This window comes from Electrophorus electricus, chromosome 2 (assembly GCF_013358815.1).
Source record: "Electrophorus electricus isolate fEleEle1 chromosome 2, fEleEle1.pri, whole genome shotgun sequence".
Lineage (NCBI taxonomy): Eukaryota > Metazoa > Chordata > Actinopteri > Gymnotiformes > Gymnotidae > Electrophorus > Electrophorus electricus.
Genome location: NC_049536.1, coordinates 22,684,796 through 22,710,300, shown reverse-complemented (window position 1 = coordinate 22,710,300; position 25,505 = coordinate 22,684,796). Strand labels below are relative to the sequence as shown.

General features: G+C 48.2%; 1 protein-coding gene across 2 annotated transcripts; it reads right to left on the bottom strand.

Annotated features, from left to right (window-relative positions):
• Positions 1–982: 982 nt before the first annotated feature.
• On the bottom strand, positions 983–25,269 carry wu:fb13g09 (multidrug resistance-associated protein 5). 2 transcript variants are annotated; one of them, XM_035521588.1, is made up of 30 exons: positions 25,180–25,269; positions 24,973–25,017; positions 23,777–23,934; positions 23,246–23,401; positions 21,092–21,239; positions 19,187–19,420; positions 18,466–18,639; positions 17,492–17,639; positions 16,202–16,350; positions 15,866–15,973; positions 15,351–15,707; positions 13,723–13,794; positions 13,501–13,625; positions 13,340–13,412; positions 13,021–13,224; positions 10,561–10,686; positions 10,157–10,271; positions 9,828–10,027; positions 8,811–8,957; positions 6,572–6,701; positions 6,314–6,467; positions 5,197–5,325; positions 4,471–4,657; positions 4,094–4,183; positions 3,649–3,841; positions 3,368–3,527; positions 3,195–3,273; positions 2,611–2,724; positions 1,652–1,816; positions 983–1,430 (listed from the first exon to the last, which is right to left on the bottom strand). In XM_035521588.1, exons 3-30 carry the CDS (start codon positions 23,923–23,925, stop codon positions 1,323–1,325), a joined length of 4,194 nt encoding a protein of 1,397 aa, XP_035377481.1. In that variant the 5' UTR covers positions 23,926–23,934; positions 24,973–25,017; positions 25,180–25,269; the 3' UTR covers positions 983–1,322. The 2 variants fall into 2 exon arrangements, with proteins under 2 accessions (XP_035377481.1, XP_035377485.1); XM_035521592.1 differs by lacking the exons at positions 18,466–18,639; positions 19,187–19,420.
• Between the last annotated feature and the right edge of the window lie 236 nt (positions 25,270–25,505).

Sequence of the window (25,505 nt, the reverse complement as noted above, 5' to 3'; positions counted from 1 at the left end):
TTAGAGGCTGCAAAAGACTTGAGACTGGGGTGAAGGTTCACCTTCCAGCAGGACAACGAACCTAAACAAACAGCCAGAGCTACAGTGGAATGGTTTAGAACAAAGCACATTCATGTGTTGGAATGGCCCAGTCAAAATCCAGACCTAAATCCCATTGAGAAGCTGTAGCAAGACTTAAACTGCTGTTCACAGATCCTCCCCATCAGACTGAGCCTGAGCCATTTTGCAAAGAATGGGCAAAGGTTTCAGCCTGTAGATGTGCAAAGCTGGTAGAGACAGACCCCAAAAGAATTGTAGTGAAGGGTGGACCCACAAAGTACTGAGTCAGGGGAGATTAATACAAATGCACGCTACACTTTCCAAATGTTTTTATTTATTAAAAAATTTAAACCATGCATTTACTTCACAATTACTTGCTACTTTGTTTATCACATAAAATCCATTTGTTTGTAGGTGTAACTTGAAAAAATGAACAAAAGACAATTATGTTGTGCTTGACCTCAACAGTCACAGAGCTGTGCCTTGTTTTTTAATCTTTGGTTTGTTTGTGAAGTCAAGGTCCTCGCGTTAACTGCAAATCTCCCCAACTCTGTATAATCTCCCATAGAAAGGCCCACCAAAAAGCACTTCATAATTACTTAAGATTAAGCAAATGGGTAAATTTAAAATTTCAGTGTGCAAAGTTTACTTCTACCTGTGTCCAGGCAAAGAAAAGAGTGCCACCTCAAAGTAAATGTAGGTATCAGTGAGCTACTAAACAGTGCCAACTCTTAGGAGTTTCTGATACATCTCCATTCTTCATTTCTGATACATCTCCATTCTTCATGACACAAAGCACAAAAGTGCCAGCAATGGACCTTATCCTCCCAACTGGCACCATCCTAGACCCTAGGGCCAGCCTCCAGAGAACAGATGGACGTGAGCTACTCTACAGCCTTCAATATCTTACAAACTATTTAGAACTAGAATTATATTTCCCAACCACAGTTCTTTGAGTTCCCCCTGCAAAGTGTAGCTTAATGTCTCTGCTGTAGCAGACCTGATTAAACAAATCAGGTACTTAAGCCGTTCAGGAGTTTAATTAGGAAAAATGTTCAACTGGTCAATGCTGGTTCACTTTAGGACCAGGACTGTGGTGAACAAGAATCCAGTTGCTGGTCTGAGCACAACGCAAACATCCTGGCACCGAGCCGCTTGTAGAAGGGGGTTTTATGCTATGACTGGGCTGAGTGTTCTCAGCAGGTTTAGGAGAACGCTTAGCTCAGTCTCGCACTGCGGGAGTCTGGCGGAGCAGCTGAAGCCTGCTCCGATCTGTGCTCTGCTCACTTCTGCTCGGAGGTTCCAAACTTCTTGTTTGCTGCCTCCATCATGGCATGGAAATGCGAGCGCTCATCCGCCAGCAGGTTTGACGGGCTGTCAAACTCCAGGATCTATATCAAAAAATGGAAGGAAAACCCAAAGCGCTTAGTCAGTCAATCTAATTTTAGGGACTGGGCGTTATTGATTTAGAGCGAGTGAAACAGGCATGTGTGGTATTAGGTGAATTCTCGTTAAACTAATGACACTTTATCAAAAAAGGATGAGCCACGAAGCCCAATCCAAACAGACGAGTCGTTACTCAATGGGAGAGGAGGCGCGTGAGGTGCCAGACCTGGCCCTGGTCCAGAACCAGCACTCTGTCGCAGCTGAGGACAGTATTGAGGCGGTGGGCGACGACCAGGGTGGTGCAGGCTTCAAACGAGGAGCGGAGGGTCTCCTGCAGGAGCCGATCGGTCTCGGTGTCGATGGCGGCAGTTGCTTCATCCAGCAGCAGGATCTGAAAAAGGCGTGTGCACCAGTTACAAAAAACATCGCACTCTTCAGAGGAAGAGGGCACAATGTGACTGATCTCACAGACATGACATTCTGACCCCACTTCTTGCAATCCAGTTTAGATCAGATCATAGAAATGTAGGTTACAGATTACGTTTTTGCTTTGCCATCGTTTTATTTATCGTTTTTAATTTTTTTTTGTCCTGGAGACCTCTAGCCAGCTTCTAGCCATGTGGTGGCAATGTTTCACCGTTGTGGAGGCAGTGTATGGTGGAACACCACTTGCTCTGTGTGTTTGGTGAAGATGAGAACAGCGCAGAACTCTGAACAACATGTGTACAAAGCAAATTAATCTAATGCCTTATGTCAACCACACATGATTCACATGTTCAATACCGGGCTTCTGTTAAAGAAACATTACAATCAAATCCATAACACATTTGGTTTCAATTGCATATATCTTAGAGTATATGAATTGGGTACATGCCAATATAATATCTTGTTGTCAAACAGTCCACTACACGTGTTTGGAATAGCACATGTTCTATTGGAAATGCTGCCTGACTGTGCAGGGTCTGGCTGGACACACTTGCAAACCTCGGAGGGTGAGTGTGAGCACGCACGCGCAGGGGGGTGAGCGTGAGCATGCATGCGCAGGGGGGTGAGCGTGAGCACGCACGCGCAGGGGGGTGAGCGTGAGCACGAATGCACAGGGGGGTGAGCGTGAGCACACAGAAGCAGGTGGGTAAGTGTGAGCACACACATACACACACGCACAGGTGGGCTGGATTCAGGTACCTTGCTGCGTCTGAGCAGGGCTCTGGCCACACACAGCAGCTGCCTCTCTCCCACTGAGAAGTTTTCACCATTCTCCAGCACCTCTGAGTGCAAAGAGTTCGGCAACTGGCTTACCTGCAAACAACGGCAGCGTGACGAGACTGTTGCAAAATCAACACAAAGAGCATGAAACACAACCTAATGGCTGGCTTTCCTCAGTCCTGTCAGGAAGGGTGCAGGGTTAGGAGCAGGTCCACCCCATACTGGGTTCATTAGGAGGCAAAAGGCAGCCTGAAGCTCACCTGGGAGGGTGAGGGTCAACCTGTCCCTCCTCCATCACACATGCAGCCAATCACAACAATCTTTTTTAAACTGTCACTCACACAGTGCATAGGACTTCTGTATGAGTATGAGGGTGCTAACTGCCCAGCGCTGAGTACTAGACTTAACGGATGCCTGTGATTGGCTAGCATTGTTCTGAAATGAGAGGAAGAGACGAAAACCACCCTTCGCACCCAATGAGAACCAACTGCAAATCTCATGGAACTGAACTTGTACGACTGGTTTTATTTGTCCAACGCTACAGCCATGCTCCCCTCACTCACCATGTCCTTAATGTATGTTTTCTCAAGGGCTTCCCAGACCTGTGCATCTGTGTACTGTCCCCAGGGGTCCAGGTTTGACCTGGTTGGGAGAGAACCAGCTTGTGAGCTGTGCACCAGCGCTCAATCCCAGCGTGACGTGCACGTGTGAGCCACGGCTCTGACGAGGACCACACCTGACAGTGCCGACGAAGAGGACCGGCTCTTGGGGGATGACTGACAGCTTGCTTCTCAAGTGCTCCAGTCCCACGTGAGCGATGTTGACACCATCAACGACGATGGATCCTCCGCTGAGCTCCACCAGCCGGAACAGCGCTACACCGAGCGAAGACTTTCCTGCGCAAACCAGCCGGCAAAGTCCACGTTTATTTACATCAGAAACCACCACGCTCCTGAGACGTTGTGCTCCTTTATAAATCAGAAACCAAGACAGCGAAAAAAAAGCGACGGGTGATACCTGAACCAGTCCGGCCGACGATGCCCACTGTCTCCTCGGGCAGGATGCTGAAGGAGAGGTTCTTCAGCACCAGGGGGAGCTCGGGTCGATAGCGCATCTCCACGTTCCGGAAGGCGACGGCGCCCCTCTGTGGCCAGCCAGGCGCAGTAGCGGAGGGGCCGTGCACCTGCCGAACTGCCTCCGTCTCCAAGTTCTACACAGGTGGAGATGACGGGCGTGTCGTAAACACCTCGCGCTAGCTGAGGGACGCTCCTCTCGGCGCTGGCACTCCTGAGCGCAGCCCTGGCAGTGCTGGAGCACTTGAGAGGGAACAGGCCGGGGAACACGGCAGAAACCGGCACATGCTGAGCGGTGAAGTGAGCTGCCGTTTTCCGGTTGCCATGCCGATCCGTTAGTGACCGCTCTGCTCCTCTCCGTGTGCTGCTGACATCACTGACACACTCACCGTTACGTAATGATTGATCCTCTCCACTGATGTGAAGCGGGCCTCTGTTTCAGACACAAGCCTCACAGTAAGTTGAAACAGGCCTGTGAGCTGGACAGAAACATGGACTGTAATCACTAATAAACCCCAGCACTATGCCACAGCACTTCACACGTCCGCAGTAAACAAAAATTGATTCTGGACAATTGCAATGCTGCAAGGAATTAAACCCACTCATTCACATGTAAAATAAATAACAGATACAAGAAGTGTTTTGCAAATACAAAGGCAAGCAATCAGCGAAACAATGAGCCAACACAATAAGCTCTTATTGTGTGTGTGTGTGTGTCTGTGTGTGTGTGCGTGCACGCGCGTGTGCACATGCATAAAGTGCCTACCTGCACAACGTAGGAGATGGCAAGGCCAGCATAGGCTGGAGGGATATGCCCATGCGTGAAGAGGATGAGGAGTGCTACCACGGTAACGAGCACGATACTGATGAAGTCTAAACGAACAGCCAACCAACGGACGGCACACCTGAACAGGTAGTGGGACGCCTGCTGAGTGTCCAGCAGCACCTGATATCTGAGGACAGATGGACACACACACAGTAATTTTTTTTAATTAGCAGTGCACTCACTTTTTTTTACATTACATCAATGTTTCCAAGAGCTCGTTGTAGAGTACTTTGAACTTTTGATTACATTTCACATTTTAGCGTTTTCCCTTCTCCCAAGAGAGTTGATACAACTCATCAGCTACTTAATAAGGCCTTCGTGAGTTTAAAATGGGTGAGTTTTAGCAGGGAAATTGCTTAAATGTGCAGTACACGGTTACAGAAGAACTGGAATTGGAGGACTGATCCACCATACTTTAGCAGTATTCACTGTTTGTGGTCACATGGTAGCCATAATAAGAACCCAGGTGCTTTTCTGCTATGATAAAAAAAAAAAAAAAATCAAATCTGTAAATTTTTCAGTGAAAAAAAAAAAAAGCAAACAGATGTGATGCATTGTGTTCATTGTGATTCATTGTGTAAGTCCAGCCTTACTGAAATCTTCACAGCTATCGTTGGAACGCCCAAATAGGCCTTCACACAGGCGTCAGACGTTGTGCGTGCTCACCTGTGCAGAAAGTCCGCCCCCCTGTCGTAAGCATGGATGGTGGACAGACCTTGCAGGCTGGTGGTGATGTGAGAGGTGAAAGGCGATTGGCTGATGTTCTCCAGCCTTTTCAGCTCACGAATCAGAACCCTTTTTTGGGGGGGACAGGAGTGACACAACAACAACAATCCCACAAAATCATCACGGAGTCACAGAAGTCACAGCGTTCCCAGTTAAGCAGCGAGTGAAGTCTGATCAAAGCTGTCTGGCTCTAGATCTCTGTGAGCCACCTGCTCTGTGACAGAAGAGCGGCTTAGCAGACAGAGGTCCAGAGGGGTCAAGGAGCGTGTCACGGAGGAGTAGATTCATGGCAGAAACCAAAGTCGTTCCGACACCCCGACCCCCATCAACGGGGCCTTTTCTAAGGTGCGTTAGCTGTCACTGCTAATCCCCGGCAGTGCGGGCCTGCATGAGCGTCATACACAGACCTTTGCTGGCTAAAGGCACAGTGGTTCCTACTTTTAGTCCCAAAAATAAAACAGAAAACACAGTGACTAAGGCAGGATGAGCTTCAGAAAGGAAACAGCAGTAAAGCAGCCTTCTGTAGGCGAGAGAGCCCTCTAAGATATCTACAAAGAAAGTTCTTCGAGTTTAATGCTGCTCGGCTGGTGAGCAGGAAAATTATGAAAGCCACTAAATAACTAAAACTAATGCTTGGAAAAGTGTATAAGTGTAGGTACAGTTGAACATTAAAAGTTCCACCTGCTAATTTAAGCATAACTTCTCTATATGCATTTATCCTCAACATTAAAAGATGAACAGGTTTAATAACTTAAAAATACTCCAACAGTAAAGTTAATTAAATGAGTTATCATGGACATATTTACATAATATCTTACTGACAGTAAATTTTATTACATTTCACACTTATTAGCTTTTCTATTTCAGAATTATTAGCAGTCATTTTACTTTAAGTAAGCTACTTTAAGCAAGTGGTTTTAGAAAAAATCTCTTCAGATCAGGGGAACTAGCAAAGTTTTAAAAAGTTTTCCACAGTAGTTGTTGCATCTGGCGTGACCAGCAGTTCAAGCTGGCAGCATGTTGTGAGTGTCCCTTCATGAACCCGTAATGTCCTGACCTGGAGATGCGATTGACAGTGTAGAGGAAGGCGACGAGAGGCACGATGGAGATCAGGAACCAGGGAAACACGGCGCTCACTACGGCCAGACAAAAGAGCACCAGCGTGAGGTTCTGCACCAGGTTCTCCACCTGCATGGCCAGCTGCACATCCACTGCGAGCGGAAGGGGGACAGACAGAGCAGGGAGGGAGACTTGAACCATCCCCGTCCAGCAGTGTGTAGCAGGAGGATGTTGGGCAGCAGAGACGAGGCCTAACCTTCGTCCATGTCTTTGGAGAAATGCGTGAGGATCCGTCCCAGGGGTATGGTGTCAATCACGCGCATGGGGCAAAAGAGGACAGACTTAAACAGCTTATCGTGCAGGTTTGACGCCGCCCGCATGGTGCACTGCAACATACAGACACACACACACACATTAATAATACATACAGTCATTTACAGTATAAACACTAACAAATGAGTCATCATTCAAACATAAATCATCAGAACAAATCCATAATGCACACAAATGGTACAAAAGAACAAAAGCGACCATAATACAGACGTTGTTAGAGGAGAAAGATATGAAGTGGGAAGGTTGGGCAGAGTCTGAGCAGAGGCCCAGAGACACTCAGAGAGGCCCAGAGACACTCAGAGAGGCCCAGAGAGGCCCAGAGAGGCCCAGATCCACTCAGAGAGGCCCAGAGAGGCCCAGATCCACTCAGAGAGGCCCAGAGAGGCCCAGATCCACTCAGAGAGGCCCAGAGACGCTCAGAGAGGCCCAGAGACGCTCAGAGAGGCCCAGAGACGCTCAGAGAGGCCCAGAGACGCTCAGAGAGGCCCAGAGACGCTCAGAGAGGCCCAGAGACGCTCAGAGAGGCCCAGAGACGCTCAGAGAGGCCCAGAGACGCTCAGAGAGGCCCAGAGAGGCCCAGAGACGCTCAGAGAGGCCCAGAGACGCTCAGAGAGGCCCAGAGACGCTCAGAGAGGCCCAGAGACGCTCAGAGAGGCCCAGATCGGCCCAGAGAGGCCCAGATCGGCCCAGAGAGGCCCAGAGAGGCCCAGAGACGCTCAGAGAGGCCCAGAGACGCTCAGAGAGGCCCAGAGACGCTCAGAGAGGCCCAGATACGCTCAGAGAGGCCCAGATACGCTCAGAGAGGCCCAGATACGCTCAGAGAGGCCCAGATACGCTCAGAGAGGCCCAGATACGCTCAGAGAGGCCCAGATACGCTCAGAGAGGCCCAGATACAGCCAGATACGCTCAGAGAGGCCCAGATACGCTCAGAGAGGCCCAGATACAGCCAGATACACTCAGAGAGGCCCAGAGAGGCCCGTAGAGGCCCAGATACGCTCAGAGAGGCCCAGACACGCTCAGAGAGGCTCAGAGAGGCCCAGAGAGGCTCAGAGAGGCCCAGAGAGGCTCAGAGAGGCCCAGAGAGGACAAGATACACTCAGAGAGGCCAAGAGAGGCTCAGTATGACCCCAGTCTGCTAGCGGTTTATACTCCTACACACACACAATCTAACATACTTATGACCAGAGGTGTGTGGTTCAGGTGTATCCCACAACGGGAGAGCATGTCCACTAAACCCCAGCAATCCTGGGTTACAGGAGAGGCATCCCCATTTGGCAGCCCCATTTGGAAAAGACAAAGTTTGTGTCACAAGTAGAGAACTTCTTTCCACTAATAGATTATTTAAAGATCTCCAATTTTTCAGGTAGAAAAAATAAATATGAAGATAAACATGAATTAAAAATGAGCAAATACTATTGTCACTTACAAAGGTCACATGACCCATCCACGACCTTTCTAATGTGCTGTCAGGGTGTTTAATGTTGAAGAAGGTTGCAGAGACCCAGAGGTACAAAACACACACAAACTGTATCCAGCCGAGAGCTCCAGCGCTGGACAGATTAATGGATTTAGCCTGTGGGCAATTTCAATTACACAACAAAAAAAACTCAGAGAAACACGATGGATGAAAGGGAGAAGGCTAGCCAATTAGCAGAGCCGATGGCAGCTGAGCGAGAGAGCTCCGGGGGAGACCGGGACAGGTAACTTCTGGGAATGGATGTCTCCTAAGCTGGGGAATATAAACTTCATCTTAGAGCTCTATTGACCCCGCTGTGACATAGCTGAAGAGTAAATATTGTACTGGTGTCCCGGACTGCATTTCATGGGAGAAATAAACGTGACACACCTCTGAACCTCGGATACTGACAGATCATCCTGGGATTTACAGACTGACTGGTACTCACTCAGTCTGGCACACAGTCGAATGGAAAGGCAACAAGCCCCAGCTGAGCACTGCATTCAAAAACGCTTTACATTTGCCCTAGTGGAACCCAAAAATTACTATTCGGTTGGAAGTACATATGTTAAAAATTCTATAAAATTAAATTACAGTGTTCTGTATGCATTATGTACTGAAGGAAAATGACCCTATGTTTTTTTTTCAGCAGGGCCAGGCATAAGAAACCTGTTATGAGGGTAATAAATGAAGGAAGCAGAGTTACCTTAACAAACACAACAGCCCTCGCGGCCTTGAGCAACAGGGTCACTGCCATGGACAGAGCGTACACCCCACAGTAGTAGTGGACATGGTGCCTCAGACTCATACTATCCAACCCGGCGCTCACGTTCCCCTGGAGCACAGTCACGCTCTAAACACACACACACACACACACACACACACACACACACACACACACACACACAAATGGCTTTAGAAACAAGGATCTCGTGCATACAGGTACCCCTCTCCTGCAAATGCAGATGCTGGAGTCAGTTCCAAACTTAGTTTCCCAGAAGGCTCTATCAGACCCGACGTTTTGTTCCTTAGAGCAAACTGAGCTCACTGTGGCACTTCTGCTCACCAGTACGGCGCACCGAGCAGCACAGATGAAAACAACTTTCCTCATTTGCAAAAGCAGCACTTGAGGTAATAAACTGATATTGTAAGCAGAAAAATGTGGATGATGTAACTTAAACTGGGTTCATGTAGGAAAAAGCCTGTGCAGGCTTCAGTGCAAGGCCTCAGTCGACCGCGGTCTAAGCCCGGGACGTCTCAGCCTGGCACTGGAAGGAACAATGTTATCATGATGGGCACGTTTTAAAAAAATAATACAGTTCGTGTATTAAAAAAATAATACATGTTTCATGTTTTAAAAAAATAACAGTTTACAGTTGGATATAATAGTGCCAAACTCTAATTGGTATAATAATGTATGATTTGGACATAATGGTTGAAACCCTGAAATGTACTAGTGTATGAAGATCACGCCCTCCTGGGACTGTGCCTCATTTCTGTGTTATATTGAACAGCAAAGCAAACACGGGACCTGTTATTCTCCAATTAATTATTGAGCCTGCATCTTTAATTTCTATTTAAAGTTAATTAATAATACAACTGGAATTTGGGAAATATTAAGGAAGCACACATTGACGCAACACCCCATGCCAACACGCCACTTACACTGGAAACTGGCGCTTGCGATCTCGATCAGCCCTGTTTGGGTGCCCACCTCACTCACCCCGCTCACCCCGCTGCCCTGCCTGATCCAATGGCTGAGCCACCAGTTGCTGAAGGCGATGCTGCCTGTGGTGAGGAGGAAGAGTAGGATGTTGGCAATTAAGGCCAGGGCTCCTCCCGCCGCCTTGATGTAGGTGCCGTAGACATCCCAGGTGACGGTGCCCATCCGCTTCTCCTCAGCCTGCATGAGCTGGTCCTGGGCTGCGCAGATGAAGAAGAAAACAAACAAACAAACAAACAAACAAACAAACAAACAAACAAAAGGCATGTGACTCATCCCCTTGCAGAAAGTGTTCCGAACGCACTGTCCTCAGATGACCCAGTCTTCACCTCCGCTGCTGCCCTCAGTCGGCCACGCGCCCAGCGGGGTGGAGGTCGGGTCACGGAGCGGCGAGCTGTCTTCATCTCCCCTCTGCAGGTTCCTCAGGTTTCTCCATGCCAGGTTCTGGCAGACAGAGATGGGAGGCAGGGATGGCTGAACACCAAGAGGCACAAATCGCGGGAGCCTGAGCAAAGGCCACCGCAGCTGTTGACAAGGTCTTGCAGCCACCACGCGAGTAGATGGACGCGCTCATAAATTCTAGAAGCGGGGTTTGAGCAAACTTTTTGAAAAGCAGTCGTTGCGCTTGCTGTGGTTCATGAATTTTGGAGGAGGTGGTGTCAAGCGATTTGTAAGCGGGTGACCGTGGTGGTGGTGGGGGGGTTGGGTTTGGAAGGTATGGGGAGAGCTGTACCTCCTGCTGGACGCTGGTGAAGAGTGTGGCGTAGTCGTGGCCTCGGCTCAACAGCTGGGCATGCGTGCCGTGCTCCACAACCTGCCCGTCCTTCATCATCACCACCTCATCACACTCCTCCAGGTACTGCAGCACACACACCCAGCAAGGGGGGCGTGGATCGGGGGAGCAGAGAATGCACAAAAGCCAGTAAACATGGAAAATAGTAAAGATGATGGTTTTATTTAAGATCATGTTAAATTTGTCATTTGTCCTTTGAACTGGGAGGAACTGCATGTGAAAAGATCTGTAGCTCCTATATGATTCACCCTTAAATTAAAATCAACATTCTGTAACTTTACAGGCATAGTTTCGGTCCATTCACACCTACAGAAACTGTCTCTGTTCACTTATCTGTGGGCTGCCCTGTATGTCCTACCATTAGAATGACATTACCGGGACAAGCTTCGACAGCTCAGAGACGCCAGGTTATTAGGCGTACCAATCTTGTATGGTACTGAGCCTCCACTGCCCTCCAGAACAGCATGGGTTCATCTGGGCATGGATTTGGATGCATTATGGATGAATTACGCAGGATCGCATGTACCATGCAGAAATGCTACCGGTGTGCAGTTGTTACAGAGTTGTGAACTACCCTTTCCACCTCGTGGCATAAATGCTTGATAGGGTTGAGATCCTGGACTGTGAAAACTCCTGGTCATCTTCTTCTGAGCGCTGGGAGACAATACATGCTTTGTGACGTCAAACGTGGGGCGTCCATCTGAGTGTGAATACTCTGTAGCTATGAGGAGGAACTTTGTTGGACATGCTGTGCTAATCAGCTGTTCTTCAGTGGGTAACAGCAGTCCTACTGTGCGCCTTGGAAACGCTCCTCAAACCATCACACAGCCATCGCCAAACATGATGGCTCTGTGGAAATATGTGGTGCCTAATTCTGCTTCTCCAATCAGGAACATGTCCAGCTAAAAGTGTGGTTCCACTGCTGTCCAGTTTGCATGTTCCTGTGGAGATGTTCTGTCATTAACAACTTCAACACCTGACATGATTTTAAAGTGAATCCGTTGCAAACATACGTGAGCCGTCATTGTTAGGATGAATACCTTCTGGGTCAATCCGGCTTGTACAGAACAGGTTGCGCGATTTTCAGCATTCTCCTTTGACCTCTCAAATTCACAAGCTGTTTTTTTTTTTTGCCCACAGGACTGCCAATCACCGTTAGTGGGTTTTTTTTTTCTTCCCACCATTCACTGTAAATCCATGAAGTGAAGTGTGTAAAGAGCTCAGGATGACAGTTCAGCATGACAGCTCAGGAGGTAGGACGAGTGCACCTAGCACCACCTGTCATGACACGTTCAACACCACACTGGTCACTCATTTGGCCAGTTCTGGCCAGTGAGCACATATGCCTGTAACATTGCTGACAGGAACATCACAATTTGTGTGACCGGGACGTTCTACTTAATAAACTGGCAACTCAGTGTATAATAGTTGTTTATAATAATAATAATAATAATAAATAACAAATGTAATTTATATAGTGCCTTTCTCACACTCAAGAGATAAGAATAAGCACGTTGACAAGCCATTACAAATAAAACACAATTAGTATAGCGTGGAGTCTTAAATTGTGTTTTGAGTTCTATGATATAGGTAAGATCACATCAATTTTGAGAAAGTGAGTGACTTCCAGAGTTTAGGAGCCCTATCACCTAATGCTCTACTGTCAGCTGAGGACAGTCTCAACCTCAGGGCTCCTGAAGCAACCCTGTCCCAAAAGACCTCAGGAACTTAAGTACAGGGGTGAAGGAGCTATATATGGAGGTGCAAAACCTTGGAAAGTCAAGAGAAGTAGTTTATATTGAATACAACTGGAAACAAGTAACCGATGTCATTTATAAAGAACAGGTGTGATAGGGGTAGAACCTTTGGCGTAAGTTATAAGTCATGATGCTAAGTTTTGTACATACTGCAATATAGCAAGGAGATTAACTTGCAAACCAATGAAGAGGGTACCACAATAATCCAGCCTCACGATCCAGAATTTCAGCATCACTGAAATTACAGCATTACTAAGTAATGGAGATATTTAAGAAATTATAAAGTACTTCTAATAGGTTAATATGCCATTCAAAAGATAACGAGGAATCAGAAATGACCCGAGAGTTTGAACATTTGGTGAGAGTTTTACCTGAACTCAATAAATATCAAACATTATATTAGAATTATATTAGAGTAAGTACCGCTAAAAAACCATTGAGGCAATTATTAGTACATCAGTCTTATTTGCATTGAACATTTAAACTCATCCAGTACTTGATACTGGTGATACATGTAATTGCAGAAGGAATATGAAAAGGCCAAGAATGAGTCAAACTAATGAAAATCTCCAAAACAGTGACACCCACCCACACACCCCCACACCCACGTTTCCTCTCTCATGCCCTCTGTGAACATATTCACCTGTAGCTGGTGCGTAACAAAGATGACAGTCTTTTCCCCAGCTGCTCTGCAGATGGCGCTGTGGAAGAGGTGCGTGCCCACGTGGGCATCCACGGCGCTGAGCGGGTCGTCCAGTAGTAGGATGGGCCTGTCGCTGTACAGCGCCCGTGCCAGGCTCACCCGCTGACGTTGGCCTCCGCTCAGGTTGGCGCCCCTCTCACCGATCTGCAGCCGTTCACAGCCGATCGAGAAACCCAAACATCAACAATTTAATTTAACAATTAAACCAATTATGGTGAAGCCCAGAAAATGAGCTTCCGGCTTCCCGACGTGTAATCACCTCCGTCATGTCACCATTCGGCAGCTCGCCAATATCCGGAATTAAACAGCAGGCCTCCAGAACGCTGTTGTACCTGAACGTAAGGAAGCACAAAGCCAAGTCAAAGCCAATGGCAGTTTTATCTGCGTCTGTGAAGCTTCCCTAAAAGATCTGGGCCTTACTTTTCCTTGATGTACTCTCTCCCAAACAGGATGTTTTCCCGCAGGGAGCTGTTGAGGATCCAGGCCTGCTGGGCTGCGTAGGCCACGCCCCCGTTCACAGCCACCGCCCCACCCAGCAGGGTCATCTGGAGGAGGAAGAGGTGAGGGGGTACTGCTACAGATGCTGCCCCGTTCACCCACGCTTGGGTGCTCAAGTTTCAGGTGTGGAGTGTGATCTCTCACCTGGCCCAGGAGAGCAGAGAGCAGGCAGGTCTTTCCACTGCCCACACCACCACAGACCCCCACCAGCACACCCTGCACAAACACACACCAAGACACGGGCAGCCGTGCGGTCAGGAGGAGTATGGACATTTACATTTTTTTCAAGAGATAATCAATAGTGATGTTTATTTTATTAGTAAAGTTTACTAGATAGCAATGTTTATTTATATAGAACAACGGAATTTCAACTAACTGATTGTTCATTTTGATTTGCTTAATGGAAACAGCTTTCTGGAGCAGCGATGCTACAGGAGTGGCACTTGATAAGTTCTGTAGGTTCCTCTGTAAGTGGGAGGTGTTGGGATAGTTGGAGAAAAACCTTTCTCTCCAAGTTATTGTTTATTACATTTATTGTTGTCTGTTATAGAGCATATATGTATTTTGAGGCATCAGCATTGATCCCTGTATTTCAACAGTATTCTAGTTCTTTGGTATCCGTCATGGCCCCCCCCCCCCGGTTTAGCCACACCCCCATAATGTCACACACCAGTACGGGGCTAATCGTTTCGTCAGTCTATTTAAACCCCCACCGGTGCGTGCGCCGGTTGGTCATTGTTTGTTAGCGTCTGAAGTTGTATGTTTGTATCCAGGTTTGTGTAGCCATTGTATTTGTTTGTCTAACCAACGTTAATCGTTAGCATTAAGTGTCTTCATGTTCACTATTAATGTTACGTGTGAGTGCCACCATTGTCCTGTGTGTTTAATGTCATTAAATGTTGCACAAAGTCGAGGGAGTCTGTGCATCCTGTTCCACGCCCCGCGGCACTCTGGACATTACAGAATGACCAACCACTACAGGACGCCTACTCCCTCGGCGAAGGACGGACTTCCTAGCACTGCCGCCTAGATCCTAGGATATTGGGTAGAGGACCGCGACCGGTGTCTGCGTCCACTCCGGAGGTGGAGGGGAACACCCCAAGGAATTTCTTGGGGGGGGGCTGAGGTTACCGGGCCTGGGCCGAGGAGGTTCTGTCATGGACTGCTCCTCCCCCCTAAGTCACGTGGTACAGCCCACCACGTGCAGGGTGATCCACATGTACTGTTTGTGTTGGATTACACACACGTACGCAGGGTTTAATGTTAAATGTCTTGTCCCCTGTCCGTGCATGCTCCTTTTGTTGGTCATTGTCGCTACTTATGTCAGTCCTGAGTATTCTAGCCGTAGCCTTGTTTCTGTCAAGGGAGTCTGTGCGTCCTGCCCCTCGCCCTGTGGCAGTCGGGCCAGCAGCAGCATCACAGTATCTTGGACTCTAACCTACTGTACTGTACTAGAATGTATTCTATGAGTAAATGACAAAGCACTTTTAGAGCGTCTGCTAAATGTCATAAATGTAAATGTAAGTTTCTACTATACGTTCTAAAACTGCATTTATAAGGTAAATTAATGATCAATAAACAATCAAAAATGCCACGTGCAGCAGGTCTTCAAACCACCACGCAGCATTCCTTAAACACGTCTCACTGACGGACCAACATCAGGTGTCTGAGGAAGCCCCATGGGAAGGGTTTGTACTGTAGCTCTAATCTCTCGCACGGCTGCGTATCCATGACAACCACAGGTGGTGCCAGTGTGAGAGCGGTGGCTTCACCTTGCGGAGGCGTAGGTGGATGTTCTGCAGGGTTTTGTGGAGTGGCGGGCAGAAGCTCTGGTCGGAGGAGACGGTGCTCTGCGGGATGTCCTGCTCCACTTGTGTGAGGAGGCGCTCGGCATTGGGACCCTCGCCTTTGTCTTTCTCCTCCTCCGAGGTGTTGTGGAGGCTAAGCTTCTCCCTGCGGAGCACCCTGCGCATGCCCCTGCCTCTCCACCCCTCCTGTGTGCCACTGTCTTTGACCTGCGGGGGGCGATATCTCTCCCACGCTAGTGTGGCGTCCCGGAACTCCACGGCGTTCTTGGGGTCCTCCATCTTGGCCGGGATCGTCTCTCGGTCTTCCATTATGAACAGCCTCTACGGGACGAAGAGAAAGGAGGGGCATTGGGTAGGCACACGGATGTGGGCGGGATGAAAAGGCTTACATGTAACAGCCTCGACCAATCGCTGCCACCGGTTCTGACTTTTTGCCAGGTGTTTGCACACGCAATCTAGTTGGAACGTTTGCCTTCCACCTGAAATCTTTTGACGGCGACAGCGCCCTCTGATAGAGAGCGCACGGCAAGGGGCGTGATCTTTAGCGCGAAGGTCATGGAGTTGAACACGGCCACAACGGTGAAGGCCTGAAGACACAGCGGAGCGGAGAGAGGGCGTCAACACGAGAAAAAGACAGACAGAAAATAAAACTAGAGAAGGGATGGACAGACACACGGAGGCAGATGCAGAGATGGAAAGCGAAAGAGAGAGAGAGCGAAAATGATAGGACGGAGCAGGGCAGAGAAGACAGGGGTTAATTGGAAGCTTTAATCTGCTGCCGTCTCTGTGTGTCTGCTGGAGAGGAAAAGCCGTACCTGTGCTGCGGTAAGCTCATTGCCCAGGGCCATATGCAGAGTGAACGTGCACACGCTGGCAATCACCACCGCGATTGGAGCTACACCTGTGGTGAGACTCTGAACATAGCCCGCCTGCTCCAATATCCCCCTCTCCTCTTTACGGACCTCTGGATGCATGAGCCAAGAGTGGCAGAGAGAGAGAGAGAGAGAGAGAGAGAGAGAGAGAGAGAGAGAGAGAGAGAGAGAGAGAGAGAGAGAGAGAGAGCGAGCGAGAGAGAGAGAGAGAGAGAGAGAGCGCGAGAGAGAGAGAGAGAGAGAGCGCGAGAGAGAGAGAGAGAGAGAGAGAGAGAGAGAGAGCGCGAGAGAGAGAGAAAGAGCGAGAGAGCGAGAGAGAGAGCGAGAGAGAGAGAGAGATGACAGTGACATTTTCCTGGAATGGTTGTGCTCGCCTCTGTTCCCCCCCAAACGCAACGCTGTCAGCAATGGTAGAAGGAACCGGAGGACGAAGGCTGATCTTTACGGCCCAAATCGCCCGAGGCTCTAAAGTGCTGGATGAGGCTCAGGAAGAGGGTCGCTGCCCACGGCCAAATGCCCTACAGCCCTGTCCGTGCCACCCCGACGGCTGTGATGGAGCAGAGTCACTCCGCATCCCCCTGTCCCTTCAAATAACATCCCAGAACTGCGGCCATAATGCCTGCGATGCCCCCCAGTGCACTTCTGATGAGTTTCTGTATTTCGAATGCAAGGCGGTGCGGACCAAGGTATGTGCTTGGAATGACAGCCTACCAACGGAGAGCAAATTCAAGGGGGAAAGTTAATTAGATTCACAGGCGATGCCATTACTTGTTATTGGTGCCTGAGCGATCCATGAAATGCCAGATGATGAGATAATGTATTACTGAATAGGCTAATTAGGTTCAGGATTAAAACAGCAGAATGATGCAAGTCTACCATAAAAACCACATTTACAAACACTTTCTTTTCTAAGCACTAAGCGACGTGGGGTCCCTGCTTTAAGCATCAAGTATGAAATAGTTTAAAATACTTTATAAATTAACAAAGTTCAGGGAGTCTTGTAAGTCTAAACGACAGAATATTGTGTGAGAGAGAGAGAGAGAGAGAGAGAGAGAGAGAAAAGGAGAGAGCTATATAGAGAGAACCATCTTTCTTTGATGAGCTGTGAGAGTGAGCAGGGGGTGAGAGCAGGGAGTGAGAGCAGGGAGTGAGAGCAGGGAGTGAGAGCAGGGAGTGAGAGCAGGGAGTGAGAGCAGGGGTGACTGTCTACACGGGAATGGGGGTGAGGATTACCACTGATGTTGCTGGCAAAGGCTGATTCCCAGCAGTACATCTTAATGAACTTGACACTAGCGAGGATCTCATTCATCAGTCGGACACGCCGGTCCGTGACTGCCACACACTTCCTTCGGAAGTAGGCAGTCAGACGGGACGCCAGCATCTGCAAGACAAAAAAAAAATGAAAGGGGAAAGGAATGAGGGCGGATCGGCCAACTTGGAAAGGGCACGTTGAAGGTGATAAGTGAACATTTGAAGGGAGCAAGTTGATCAAAACAGATTGATATGTCTGTTCCAACTCACCTTGGCCCCAAAACCCATCTTTTTCAACTTGGTACACCAAAGAAGAAAGGGTAAAACTGGAGGGGATAAGTTGAATGTGGTGTCCTGGAGGGGTAAGGTGTCTGAGATATGTGGAGGGGCGAGTTGAAGGGGTAAGTTGACTGAGGGTATGTTGCAGGGCATACGTCAAAGAGCTACGTTGAATGGAGCACATTGGAGGTAATGGGGTAAAGAGTGGGGGGCAAGTTGGATGGGGTAACTAAACTGGGTACTTTAAATAGGGCGTGATGGAGAGGGTACATTGTAAGGGGCAAGATGAAGGGGATGATTTGTAAGGGGTAAGTTGGAGAGGACACACTGGATCATGGGAGTGGTTTGGCATTGCATAAGGCAGTAGGAATACCTATGAGTGAAATCACCATGAGAAAATGGCTAAAATGCTAACTCATGACATAAAAATAACACAAATCTCCTGTCCTGCATTCCTAGTGGAGCACTGGCCATTAAAAAGTAGTCATCCTGTTCTCCTTCTAAATGTCCAGACACACCCAGGAGTACCTCAGCTGTGTGCCCAGGAGTATACCAGCTGTATGCCCAGAATTTAGCAGTTTGTCTCTCTCTAACACATCTGATTCAGAGCATGAATTCCTTCATAAACCAGTCTGTGTGTGTCCAGTTTGTAAACCAGTTCATGTGTTTTGACATACCATGCAGGGATAGAAGATGATAAATATGACTGAGCCCACAATCGCTGTTGGTGCCAGAGAGTAGGTGGTGTAGGAGATGCTGAGGAGGGCTACCAGTGGCCCCCCGGCCATCAGGGACCCCATGACCACAGCATCAAAGAGCCTCCGGCCATCACTGGAGCAAATGTTTACCAGCTGAGGAAACAACAGTGTCCCTATCAGCTGCAGGGAAACGTTACGATGACACTCCGAGCAGAACATCAGGCACTCGGCACCTGCCCAGGTCCTTACACACACCAGTCAAGGTCAGTAGCATGGGGAGATGAACGCCCATGGGCATAGATGCTGAGGTTATGAAGACTTCTTCCATGTACACTGTCGGATAACAGGCACTTCCTACATTACTGGGGCTAACAATGGCTCCTGCATGTTGTCCTTAAAGGAATACTTAATCTAAAAACAAGCCATCCATGCTCAAATGGCTATCAAGCAAGGCTAATTTTGACCTGCAACTCGTCTGATTTGTGTAATACTAACTATCACCTTCCAGGTTTCATTCATTTTTACAAATACTAGCATTTGTTCACAAAATATTCCCCGTTAACGTAAAGAAAGAAATGTGTTCTCAGCACCCTGTTCACAGCAGGTGAGAGTAGCAGAATTCAGGTGTATGAATGCACACAGTGAGTGAGTGCATGCTGTAGGAAGCTGGGTGCGGTTGGATGCACAGCGTCCACCTCACCTCACCCGGGCTGATGTCTTTGGTGCTGCGCAGACGCAAGATTTTCCGGAAGGCGAACATGAGTACTGCCCCCCTCAGGCGGGTGGCAGTGCGGTAGTTCATGGACCACATGAGGGCCATGGTCCAGGAGCGCGCCAGCTCCATGAGAAAAATACCGCCCACCAAGGCCAGGCCATACAGCAGTCTCTGCTCGGGACCCTGGCAGTGCTCCAGGAGCGCCCGGATCAGCACAGCCTGCCGGGACACAGCAGAGTGGGGGTCGAAGGAAGAGCCGCATGTCAGTCGTGTTTATTTTCACACTTTCACTCTAATGCTTTAGGTGGGCTTCCTAGGGCTGGGTACTGTGGACAGAAAGACTACACTGCAATCGCACTGTTTGATGCTGAGCTAGTGACATGTCTTATGAATTTAAACCCGTGTTGGTAAAGTTTTGATGCGACCTGGTTAAAGATAAATCTGCATTGTCTACTTTTGTTATTGTGTAACTACTGTGGATCACTCATAGGACCCTCATTTGGAAACTCAAAGACTGGTCAGGATGTTCACAGCACACGATGAACCATTCAGCGATTCAGAGGGTTCATCTGTGTGCTTCAGTCACTGGCAAAATCAGACAATATTAATGATTAATAAATCATATAAATACACATCACAGCCCCACCTTTTCTCCACCAAAATGGAGGTTTTGGATCTAAATGAGCTCTTGAGCACAAATGTCCTTACATAAGTATCCGCTGGTGAACCTGTTAAAGACTGGTCTAAACCATGGATCAGTGACGATAACTCAATTTGTTATAAGAATGAAGTCCAGAAGTGTCCCAGAGAGGAAGTGCAACAGCTCAGTGGTCAGTGCTTTGGCAGGACCAGTGATTGGTTTTTAATGTTACGTTATAGTAAGACCAAAATAAGAGGCCAGCACAAATATAGTGTCACCACACTGAAGACAATGAAGACATCTCTGCAACATGCACCACAGTATAATGCATTTTGCTTTCAACTAATGGAAGAAGGAACATGAAAAAACAATCAGATATTGGCATGAGGAGCTAATTTCCAAAAAGCTCCTTGTTACTGCACAGTTTGAACTGACAGTGTGACACCACTGGTGGTTGTGCTTTACAGACTCTGTATAATTGGTCTAATTCTGTTTCTTTACAAAGCACGCAACTGGTCAGTGGTTTACAGACAAACATCCATGACGTCCCCCAAAACCCCACAATGTACTGTAATGTAATTTATCACGATAACAATGCAGCTTTGTCATAATGGCAACATCTATTTACACACACGTGCTGTTCTGAGATCAGCTGTGAGACTAGTCGGGCAGTACCCGGCCTTGGTGAACCATTTTTCATGACGTTGACATAGGGAAATGAAGGTGCCATTGTCCAGGAGTCAAAGCGATTAGGTGCCGATTTCCGAGACATGCATGGGGGCACAAGGTGGCGGCCTCAGCCAACGGCAAATAAACCAAACACAGTCAACAGATTGGAAAGGTTACAAATCAGAGCCTGTTCAATATTCACTCAAACCGAACCCAGCACAGCAGATGGCACAAGCAACAGGTCAAAGGTATCGGAGTGCGGACGGGTTAGCAGAGCAGAACGCAGAAACATGGCCAGACCTGGCATCTTACGGACCGCGTCCAGCGCCTGGTGGCATGCACAGCTACCAGCCTCTGACTTCAACTTGTGTCTAAATCTCATTAACGCAAGGGCGTGGCACAAGGAAACACTCTAATATGAAGCAAGTGTATGTCGATGTGTGTGCGTGTGCTGGGTGAGGAGGGAAGAATATAGAGAAATGTTGCTTCTGACATTAGAGGTTGTTTAATTATTCCGTTTTGTGAGTGTTACAGAGGACACATCCCCCTGACGATGGGAAAGAAAGATGTCTGCCACTCACGGCTCCAGCGAAGCTAGCGACCGTAGTGAGGAACAGACAAAAGACGCCCACCACTACGCGGGTCTGACAGAACCTCCAGAAGACACGGGAGAGAGACACGTCATCTCTGCCCTTCCTCTTCACCTCCTCATGCCACAGAGCCTCCAGCCTGAGGAGACACCATGCATGTTACATCACTTTATGATTCATGAGAGCACCCCCCCCCCCCACACACACACACACACACACACACACACACACACACAACATGATTCATGCATATTTCACACATTTATACTTCATAAAAACATATGCGTCATGGTTCATTAAGTGCCAAATAATAATTGTTCTTTAAACGATTAAATAATTAAAATAAATTACTAATAAGCAGAGCATGATAATGTTTCAAATAGTCTTAATTTACTCTGCAGGTCTAGTGACCTGAAACTGATCTCAGAATAAAAACCCAATGACACAGATATCACAATAGAAAACATTAAGACATCAAATCTCAGGGAGAAACCCAAAATATCACATTGTAAAATGTCCAAAGAAAACTAAGCTATGCATCTCATTTTCAAGCTGTGTGAGAAAGAAAAAGAGAGCAGACTAAGAAAAAAACCCAGCACACGAGTCTGATGAGATTACCCCATTGTGTTCCTACACTGCTCTGATCTGTTGCAAAAAGAATCATCAATGTTCAATGATGGAAGTCTAGGTCTCAGTGCCAGACATTTTAAAGTCAGACGGCCAAGCTGAAAAACCTGAAAAGAGACTTTCAAGTACAGCACACAGACATTCCACTCTGCACTGTTTCTGTTATATCATTTATGTTATATCAAGCCTTTTTTCTCCTAACTTCAGTTGTTAGGCCAGACCCCACCCATCCACGGGCTACCGACTATGGAAGGTTCCAAGGAGGCTCGTGAAGCCAAGCAACACACCTCTCTAAGCCGCCGCCCACGCTGCAGCACAGAGGTGCCCTTGTCAACGAGCACGAACAAGCACATCCGTCATTGGATAATGTTGCTTTGATTGGCAGTGCCGGTGTAACGCCGTCGCTCCCACCCAGAGAGCAGCGTTAATTTTGCTCTCTTGAAAGACAGCCTGGTTGAGGATGACTGTGGTATCACTGGGGCTCAAACCAGTGAACCCACAACGACAAATGACAATGACAATGAGCAAACACTTTGTACACCACTCAGGAGACTGCACTCCTAAATTCAAACCTCAAATAAGGACACGACCTCCGATTAATCAGATTTTAACTTTTATTTCTAAGTGTCAGATATTCCCAATCTTTGATGTGTTAAGAAGGCTAGAATAAACACAGGCAATTCCTATATCTCTGAGCACCTATGTTTTGAAGTTATATAACAGTTCTGGAACTAGAGTAAAACTGAGACTCTTATTTCCTCACAAACACGTGTGCACACACACATGCATACACACACATTCCTCCTTAACATAGCCCAGCTAAGTCTGGCTCAGAACCAGTAACTAGAGAGCGAGACTCCAAGGCAGGGCAGAGCATGAAAGAACATCCATCTTCTCTCCTGAGGAGCCCATGGGCTAAGACCAGCCCTGCTGGAACACCTGCACCTGTCACCCGACCACAGGCAGCGCAGGTGGCATTTGATACGTGCACGTCCAGCTCTAAGCAGACATGTTTGTGTCTTCACCATTCAGAACTGCCGAACAGCATTCGGAAGGACAGGCACGCAGGGATCAGGGGCGATTTACCCTGGTGGCCCGCCAGGTGTTCGATCTGGCCTGAATCACTCAATCAGCTCAGGTGAGAGGACATAACTGCCATGCCGAAGCCACAGCGGATAACACTGTCCCTGTCTAAACTCTAATCCTTGCTATTAATAACACCCACGCAGCAGAACCTGCGTGAAGGAGGTGTGAGGGGCCGAAGCTGAGATTCTGCACACACTCCGAGGATTCCCACATCAGTGCCTCCACACATCTTCCCTGCTCACACAAACACAACCACGCACACACACCCTGTGATTTCACACTTGGCTCAGGTGGTGTTTTCTGTCGCCTGTTTGTCGTTTATTCTTGCACACACACACAAACACACACACAAACACACAGCGCAGAGTCCTGACCGCACATCCCCCTCCCTGGGTGGAGCGTTTAGCTGCTCACAGCCCAAGCGCCACGCACCTGCTGAAGTTGGTGTCTGAGGCTTCGTGTCGCGACAGGCCCCACACGTCGTCGGCGGTGAGGCGCGAGGCCCTGTGAGCCTGCCAGGCGAGAGGAGACAGCCAGCGCAGGGTCATGGAGGAGAACAGGCCGGCATTGTCCACCGGGTGCTGGTGCCTGTGGTGGACAGACAGGCACGTCAGGCGCACGGGCACTGCTAGGGGTGGGGGGCGGGGTGTCGGTCGTGCCCACGGAGGCTGAGAGCCCTCGGGCTGGGCATGACTCAAGCGCCAGTGTTTGAACTGCTCTTTGCACGTCCCTCACAGAAGTAGTGCAGCGTGGTGAAAAGGATCAGAGGGCGGTTTATCGGTCAGCACGGTCAGCACGCTCACCCGCGTGGCGGGCTGGGAGCGGGGATAAGGGGACCTTATCATGGGCTCCAGCTCCCTGCACGCTCACAGTCATCTAGCCACAGATGGTGGGTGCTCGCGCGGCATGCCTCAACACGTGTGAAGTGCTCTGATAACAGAAGCGGTAGCAGTGGAGTCTCACTTGTTTGTGATCCTAAAAGGCTTAAGCAGCTGAAGGCTGTGATGGTACCGAGCCTTCCATTCAGGCTCCTCTGGGTCAGGCGGGGTCTGGGGGCAGGAGAGGGGCAAGTCCTCTGCCCTTCCAGCTGCCTCCAAGACAACTGGGTACATCAGTGCTTTCTAGCAAAACACACACACACACACACATTTTTAAACCAAAAGACACACTGTAGCCTGTAAAGAACCATGAGAGAACGTGTCCTATGGAACTCGCTAACTAGCTGCAGCCGGCGTCCTGCGTGCATCAGAGAGCACCTCTCGTGCATGTGGCCCATGGGTATAAATACGACACGCGGATCTATTTAAAGACAGCAGCTGGCGGCCTCGATGGCTCCCGGGACGGCGAGGGGGCGAGCGCGCGAGGCTGCCCCGCGCCGAGCTTGTCACTGATCCCTCGATGGCGTAAGCGACGAGAAGGTCAAGATAGCCGAGGGCGAATCAGACCTGCCTGTAAAGTAGCCAAGGACTGGAGGGAGAGGTTCAATTCAGATAACCAACAGCGCCCAGTGTTTTATTATTGATACTGAGCAGAGCGGGCAGATACAATAATGAGGTCAGATTAAGCAGCGCCAGACTGTAGCAAAGGACGGGATTTTTCTCAGGGAAAATGTTATATATATATATATATATATATATATATATATATATATATATATATATATATATATATATATATATAAACTTATCTGGTTTGAAGGTGGGTGAGCGCTACGTACATGTGATGTAAAAGTAAGAATCGCCAGGGATCTGTTCTGAACAGGAAAGTTAAAGGTCTATTTATTTATCTAGAGAATGTCTTATCAACTGATGTGTAAATATGTGTAGCTACACTGCATACAATGAAGCTTTGATACAGACTAACTCGATTAATAGCACAGTAAAGTTGTGGATGTTGTGTGAAACATTTTTCCCTCATTGCCTAGGAGTTTCAAACATCAAGTTTCAAGGTTTAGCTACCTTTGCTGTTGTAAGGTAATACTGTAAGGTGTTTTGTAAAGCTATATTTATGGAAGGTCAACTAAATAAGATAAATGGGCTAAAATGTACTACTTTTGCGTCCATTCTTGACGTGTACTCGCATAATGGTGCATTACAACTAGAACAGACTCATAAGCAACACAGTGTACACTTAAAACTTGATAAAAAATGTTAACTTACATTTGAAAGTGCTGCACCTTCGGGATTTTCACCCTCTTGACTTTTCTAAATTACAAACACAAACATATTTGTATTTGGAAGCTTCTCACTGTAACCTTTTATTATTTAAGAAAATGCTACACTTTTCAGCTTCTTTGCTGAACATGTCACACTTGCGCGCTGCGTTGTAAAGGAAAAAAAAGTATTCCTTAAAAAACTCAGATATACCTAAATAAAGAAATGAAGTCCACACAGTGCCAGACAACAACTCTCCTACGGTCCCGTTGGCGTTGCAACGTCAACGCGGCGCGCGAGGCAGCGTTTCGGGACCTGCCAGTCTGCGCCTGACGGAATTCCCAATATCCCCGTGATGTCATTCGCGACAACCAATCGCAGCTTTGCTTTTGGCGTCGCCTTAGTAACCAGACCGGTGCAGGTGAAAAGCACGTGGTGGTCTTGGGTTCCACCCTTGTATTTGACAAGGTAATGGAAAAATCATCGATGGGTCAACGTCACATCACCTGGTGTGAGAAATCATCGTTTGTCTGTTTCTA